Below are 7580 nucleotides of genomic sequence, written 5' to 3'. Positions count from 1 at the left end.
AAGCCCCACACACATGCAGAGCTGGTCTATAGTGAGCCATAAATTTTCTGATAATGACTAAATGAGAAAAAAAAGAAAGAAAGAAGAAGCGGGAATGTAGTCATTGCTCCAGGGGAAATTTCAGACTGTAGCCAAGTAATACAGAAAACATCATGTTCAGTCAGTCCAGAGCACAGTAACTCAGCACTGCCATCCAGTGGCCAGAAACTTCAGATACTGACTAAACAGAAAATCCTTTTTTTTTTTTTTAAAGAACTACATGGATTCAGCCTGTCATTAGCTCTATCAGTACAATTTCAGAAAGGTTTGGGTTGTTTCTGCCATCGACCTTCTGTTAATGCATCCACTGTGACTGTTTTGAACTCAACTGAGTTTTATAAACCTCTGAGTAGAGCAATATGAGCTATCTGTTCCAGCAGCTGGACAGATAAACAGACAAAAATAACAGTAATTTCCAGTGCAAAGAAGAAAAGCCCTGAAGCTGTGAAAGCCTGAAAAGAAAGGCCATATTCAACAGGAGACCAGTGTTTTGCAATCCCTTAATTCATGCTGATAGTGTTGATTTCCTTTGGAAGATTTTTGTCCATATATAAACCGCATTTTGATTGACAAGTTTTCATTGTATCTGCTAAAGCCAACGGTGACCTACCATCGCCCAGTCTCAACAGGGTTAACCTCCAACTCCCTGCAACTGTAATCTGGATGATTGATTGATAGGTAGACAGATAGTGCAACAAAAGTCAAAGTCTAATCCAAGTACTCACAGATATCTCCATAAATGTTAAATTTGACTCTACCACTAATATTTAAGAACAGTTGAAAAGTCTCTTATCCTGAGGTTTGTCCGGCAGAATATTTATAACTTCACAGAGAAACTGAAGACGTTTAGTGACAGAAGCAGCATTTGTTTAACCTACTGTATGTCTCCATGCACTGTGTATTCAGGATGACTGAATCATGTGACAGATTATATCATTAGCGCATTACTGAACATTCTTGGATATTATGAATCCCTGCGGAGGAGGACTGCAGTTCATCTCAGGCCAAATGCGGAGACGTTCACACTTCAAAAGTATATGCAAGGAATCCTGAGTACTGAGGCAGAAAGGCGGGATGCACGCTGTGCAAAGAAAGTCCTTCAAACCATTTTCTTGGTATCATATAAAAGTTACACCCACAACACCAATGATGTGCCTCAGTAATGTTTTTCTTGCACAAAATATTCTAAATATGCATTGATATAGGCATTTTAAATTGTTCTCACTTGGCTGATGACTAAAGCATGCTTGGAACTCCTAAAAAGGAAGTGTACAGATTTGGTAGGAGTCCTCCTCGGAGCTCGATGAGGACTGAATCCACATGCCAGCCGGTGAAACCCGACAGACTCCGCAAACCGCCTGAATCCAAATACTGTACATACACTGAGGACAAGCCAGTTTCAACCGCTCTCATTCCCGTCATACCCATAATGCTTCAGAGATCCTCTGAACTGAGGAGAGGCATAATCTATAGCGGCTGAGACGCTAACCACAGTGTGTGTAAACGCATAAGAACTATTCCCAGTGCCAGCAAGATTTTATTTACAGACAATGTAAATACATCCATATAAACGGGTGATGCTTTCCAACTCTAAAAGTATCAATATGACACCAAAATACATGTGGATGATTAAAATTCCACACAAAATGGTTGCTATATGGACAAAGTGTATTTATACACACGCTAAGGTCTGCATGAAATGCAAAGTACCACCTCTGTTCATTTCATATGAGAAAAAGAAATCCATTTTCATTTTTGAATTATTCATTCCTCACAAGTGGGTTATCATCTATTTAAGGAGTCCCTGTGTGTATGTCATTTGTGTATGTTAAGAGCGAAAAAAAAAAAAAAAACCTAGAGAGTAAAAGAAGTATCTTAATATGAATTTTTTGAATTTTTAACATTCTCTTAAATGATTGTGGTTTGACTATAGTTTTACCGGATCTCCTTCTTACACAGAGACAACAGTTGAAGCATTTAATTTGTGAACCACTAACGGAGGAAGGTAAACATCGACAAACCGGCAGTGTTGAAGCTTCATTTAATATTCATCCTTCTCTAACCAGGTTTCAGTGAGGTTTAATAAATCTGAATTATGATCAGTTATTAAATCACTAATAAGTAAAGATTTGGAGGAGAGGGATCGGATATTCAACAGTTCACATTTGAATAGTGGGTTTTTGTTCTGCTGCAGATTTAATTTGGATTTTGATTTCTAAGATTAACTCCTCTCATCCTATCAGGAACTTCAGGAAAATCACAGCCTCACCGTCCCGCCTCGCCCTCACAGACACTCCAATCTCCACTGTGGACTCCTTCTGCTTCCTGGGCACCACCATCACCCAGGACCTCAAGTGGGAGCCAACCGTCAGCTCCCTCATCAAGAAGGCCCAGCAGAGGATGTTCTTCCTGCGGCAGCTGAGGAAACTCAAGCTGCCCACCACCGCCGTGTGGTACGCTGGAGCCACCGCCAGGGACAGACTCAGATTACAGAGCATTGTGCGAGTTGCTGAGGAGGTGATCTGCTGCAGGCTCCCATCTCTGAAGGACCTGTACGTCTCCAGGACCCGCAGACGTGAGGGTCGGATTGCACCGACTAAAATTCCTCGGTTATGAACTTGTTCACAGCTGTCAATGACAATAAAGCTCTTTCTGATTCTGATTCTTGTGGTTGTGCTGTCTGCTGAAGATAACAGAGAGAGGTGTGTGATGAGAGGGCGGGGACGTACCTTTAGTCGGTCAGATAAGTCAAAACAGGTTTCGGAATGCAAACATATCTTGTGAATCTAATAGTCTTGTATCTGGTAAGTGTAATCCTTACAATGGGTTCTTTCAGCATGTCCCGACTTTTCCTCCATCACCTGACCAAAACCTATTCACCCACAGACCATGGAAAACTCAGTGTTTCAGAAGTCTTGAATAAATGCTAACAGATCCTGACAACTACCAGCTTGACTAAAGGTGCCGTGTAATCACAAGGCAGGAAACCTTCAAAAACAACTTTAATGTGCATGAGAAGACATGACTAACAGATGACACATCAAAGCATACAGAGTGAGTCGTCTCTAAAACACATATCAGGAGATATAAGGGATACACGAAATAACAAAACCTAAGGAGACATGTCTGTGCTGAGACAAATACAGTATCTCACAATGTTTGTATTTTCAATATCCAACCTGGTTTTTATTTTTTTCTTTTGGTTTTGAAAATTGGAAAAAAATGCTTTTGTGCAAACTGTAGTTGAGTCTTCCTGAAAGGCATCAAAGAACTTAGAATATTATAAAATACATAAGATGAAGCAGAGCAGCTGTGTTTATGTTGAAGTGGGCAACACAGAAGTTGGGTGTTTGGGGCTCTGAGGTGGGGATTCCACATTTCTCTCTGCCATTCAATGAGGGAGAAGCAGAGTGAGTGACTGTCGTCTTGTGCAGAGTCAAAGTGGGCGTTTCCCGGCATCTCGTTGCTGCAAAATCTATGATAGATTGCCAAAAAAAGACGAAAAGAAAAAAAAAAGGGGGAGGCTAGCAACAGTTTTTGTGAAAATCGCTTTACATGGCATTTTCACTGGCTCCACGATGGACTATCATTAAAATAAACGAAGAAAAGCTTGTGTCCAAATTAAACTCCTCCTGGAGTGTCCTTTGTGTAAACGGTGAGCTCATTTCCTTCAGCCTCATGTCCTTGAAATCAGACGTTACCTGACGTTTAAGGCTCAGCTCTGTTCACAGGAGAGAGAGAAAGAGTTCCCTCAGGGTTTTGGATTACAGTCCTCTCCTTTAAGATGCACCCAGGGAGTGAGGTCTGGAGAAGCTGCGAGTGACACGGTACATTCCAGCTTGGAAATGATCAAGTGGAAATGTAGTGCGACGAAGAGGCTTATCGAATTAAACTAACCAGTGGTGCCATTTTCAACTCCAATTCCTCTGCAGTTACAGTATAATTAGCCCATATTTACAGCAATTATACTGAAAACGCAGCACGTTTGGAGAAAGGTATTTAAAACTGTTGCTCTTGTATTTTTTTTTTTTCAGAAGACAGAAATGAGGGCAAAGACCCCATATAGGAGAGCGCAGGGATACGCAACCAACAGCTGCTGCCCGTCCATTGCCAACGCTGAGATGAAGATCTTAGAGGCCGAGAAGCTGCACCAGCCGATGATTGCTGCTGTTAATATGATTCCCAACATGCCCCTGAAACAGAACCAGAAGCAAATAGGAGAATTAACCCATGATCAGTTCCGACGTTTGAACACTTTCATTCATTTGATATTTATATATGTAGAACCTCAATTCAACTTGTTACAGTCGGTTTCACTGAACTCATGGTTGATGACTTGAAGGTTGGTCCATGCATTCATCTGTGTGTGTACTCACTGTAAAGAGAAGAGGACACCAAAACTGGACAGAAGAATCATCGGGAGGAGACAGTATCCCAGCACGCTGGCCACGCAGCCGAAGGAGACGCCGGTCATGCTCATCAGGTTGAGCAGGCAGTACATGCCAAGGCAGCCGATGGCACTGATGCCGTAGACATAACCAAACTGGATCTTACCCGACTGAAGGAAGAAAAGACAAACTAGAATAACTACATACACTTGTAACAGGTTGCAAAGCTGCAAAACTTCAACACTGTGCCTTAAAATTGAGTAAAACGCAGATATTTTTTAGACCTTTTTAAAACTGTTTCTACAATGACGCTTTTCTCTCTCTTTTTCTTTTTTTCAGAATAATTCTGGTTTTTATGTGTAGCTATACTAGCATCAATAGATTTACCAGGAGAAGAGTGGCTCCGAAAGCCAAACAGAAGACCATGGGGCCCGCCAGGTCTGTCTCGTTCATAATGCTGCCGTCTGCAGCTTTCAAGGGATGGAGCACCGTCAGAGTCTTCTGCCAGATGTGGTCAAAGTTGATTCCTAATTCTGACAGTGGCCAAACAAAACGAAACCATCAGAGCCCTGATCATCGCACTGCTCTGTTGACGTCTCAAATCTTAAAAATCCAAGTTAAAGGCAAAATTGTATTTCCATCTCGGAAGCATCAGTAATGCATTTCACAATGAAGTGAAGAAAAAGTCAAGTGCAATTAGAGTTAAAAGGAAAACAGTAACATAAAAAGTGGATCTATTGATTCAACAGTTGCCGGAAATTTAATTTCAGATGAGAACACAGTTTTTGGGCTGATGTCCCAGAAATGACACTACTGACAGATCTAAAGGAGATTTTATAATTTAATAAACTTGTGGTCTATTTCAAGCAAACTGACAGAAAAAGCAGTCTGAAAATAAAATATATAATGGTGATGTTTTACTTCACATACCTTCCAACAGTGGAGGCTCATCATCAAAGCTGCTACTGTACATAGATTGTGACGGCGATGAAGGGTATGTCTGTGCAGGTTGGAAGATCTGCCCTGTGTATGGCTGCTGCGGCTGCATCATTCCCGGGGAGGAGTAGCCCATTGGTTGGGAATAATCGTACTGACCATATGGCCTGGGAGACATCAGAAAGATCAGAAATACATCATAAAAAAGTCAAAAACTGACAAATCAAGCTTACAAAAATTTCACTCTCACAATTTTTAATCACAAAGAACATTCAAATAAAAACATTCAACTCGGTACCTAAATGAGCACTTTTACATTTTAAAAGGGCTGTTTTATTTTTTCCTTGACTTACTTGTTGTAGGGGTTTTCAGTATTGCTGTAGCCATAGCCTCCTTGGCCTTGGTCGTCAACACTGTAGCTGGACTGGTAAAAGTCTGTGTTGAAGTTGTCAAACCCTGACATCTCTTACTCTGAAAGTAACAGGGAAAGACATGAGAGAGGTTTATTAGCTCTGTCCAACTTTCAGGCGTGAGCTGATACCATACCAAAACCCAGTCCATTGATGGACAACACGACCAGTGAAGTGTATTGTAAAAGTAATTTCTATAAACGTGAAGGTATTCATAAATAGCTCAAAGTATTCATCCAAACCACTCAATGTTTATAATTATATTTTGTGAACGCTTTTAAGCCTGACACCACAACAGTATTTAGAGCTCCACCATGTAAACAATAAACGGGAGCGCACGTCAGTGCGGTGTTTCAGATTAACTGGTTTCCCTGGAAACTGGTGACAGACTTTCTATGGCGTCTGTTGCTACTAGCACTATATGCCCAGCACCAGCAGATGTAGACACGATAAGAAAGCCGTAGCCGTCCTGGCGAACGCCGTTTCGTTTCACCTGCAATAAAGCTGCCAAGTTTCGTGCATTTAGTAAGTCTTACTTTAGTATCATTTACGACAGACGCTACAGAAATTTGGTCACCAATCAACAGGGAAACCAGTTAATCCGAAACAGCGGATCTCTCATTGAACTTATGTTGTGACCCCAGCTTACTTAACACCATGAAGTCATTTGGGCACGTTTATAAATATTCCCTGCGCTAACACCGAGGACACTGGCACTACTGGTGGCTCAGAGGAGCACCTGTTGGGGATAACGATAGCTACCCGTAGTGTTTTAATGTAGCAGCTGTGCTAAAGTAGTTAGCCCCACAAACACAACCAAGACAAGAGCTGCAGGCTGATAGCCACCTCTTGGTTTAATTATAATGACTGTGATTTCACTGGAAATCAACAGCAATCTAAAATAAAACCCAACCCATCCAGTGAAAACACTATTATTGCTAAGAAGCACCGTTAACTCTGAGCTAGTCGGTTAGCTTTGTGCTACGTATTACAGCTACACAGGCCGTCTGATGCGCCTTTTGATTTCCTTCGCACTTTTTTTCCAGACAGTCCTTACTGTAACAATAACAAACTATCCGACTGTTCGTTCATACCTGTGAAGTTTGACAAATCTACCCAGAGATCTGCCAACTCGGTTGCGGCTGCTACGTGTCAGGGAGAGGTAAACCTTCCGGGAGGAGACGGAGCTGACGGCAAGCCAGTAGGGTCAGTTACCAATTTCCCTTCGACAGACACTGTGGCGCCCTCTACAGATGAAAGGCGGGAACGGTGTCAAATTGAGTCCTTATATAAAAGAAACGAGTATGTCGGCTCCCTCAGGTTCAGGAAGTTTATTCCACAGTGGCGGAGCATCGGAAATTAAAGCTGTTTCGCCTCGTTTCCTGACTTTGGGAACAATTAATAAACCTCGTCCTGAGGACCTCAGGGGTTTGGATGGTTCAAATTGTGTGAATGAATCTGACATGTATAGCTATAGGCCTGATAACATTCAGCTTCATAGACTAGTCAGGTTTTTACCTTTGACACACAGCCAGTGCAGAGATCGTAATTCAAATGTAACGTGCTGCACCCTCTTGTTTGTGTTGGCGCAAACTCTAGAAGTTTGTGCGTGTGTTTGCTATTCAGTATGAGTTACTCAGTAATAAAATGTTTTAAGGTTATTTCTTTGGATATGTGGTTAAAATATGGTTGAAATTACAATAATCCTCCTATTACCCATAAAATTAGTAAGTAATTACCTTTTTGAGAATTGGTATGTCGTTCCCATCCTCCATATTGTGTGGCCCACAGGCTGCCACTTGTACAT

At 41.6% G+C, this 7580-nt stretch overlaps 1 protein-coding gene across 1 annotated transcript; it reads right to left on the bottom strand.

The window, feature by feature from the left end:
* Positions 1-3024: 3024 nt before the first annotated feature.
* On the bottom strand, positions 3025-6971 carry yipf5 (Yip1 domain family, member 5). Its single transcript, XM_030101669.1, has 6 exons — positions 6868-6971; positions 5717-5834; positions 5358-5530; positions 4815-4960; positions 4416-4597; positions 3025-4232 (listed from the first exon to the last, which is right to left on the bottom strand). The coding sequence occupies exons 2-6, from the start codon at positions 5824-5826 to the stop codon at positions 4070-4072; spliced, it is 774 nt and encodes a 257-aa protein (XP_029957529.1). The 5' UTR covers positions 5827-5834; positions 6868-6971; the 3' UTR covers positions 3025-4069.
* Positions 6972-7580: the final 609 nt, after the last annotated feature.

This window comes from Salarias fasciatus, chromosome 10 (assembly GCF_902148845.1).
Source record: "Salarias fasciatus chromosome 10, fSalaFa1.1, whole genome shotgun sequence".
In the NCBI taxonomy this organism is placed as follows: domain Eukaryota; kingdom Metazoa; phylum Chordata; class Actinopteri; order Blenniiformes; family Blenniidae; genus Salarias; species Salarias fasciatus.
This window is presented reverse-complemented; position numbering and strand designations above follow the sequence as displayed.

Excerpts from the sequence above, each read along its gene's own strand:
- yipf5 (XM_030101669.1), bottom strand. The coding sequence starts at position 5,826 with ATGTCAGGGTTTGACAACTTCAACACAGACTTTTACCAGTCCAGCTAC. Across the intron at positions 5,531-5,716 it reads ACTGAAAACCCCTACAACAA|GCCATATGGTCAGTACGATT; the intron begins GTAAGTCAAGGA and ends GATGTCTCCCAG. Across the intron at positions 4,598-4,814 it reads TCGGAGCCACTCTTCTCCTG|TCGGGTAAGATCCAGTTTGG; the intron begins GTAAATCTATTG and ends TTCTTCCTTCAG.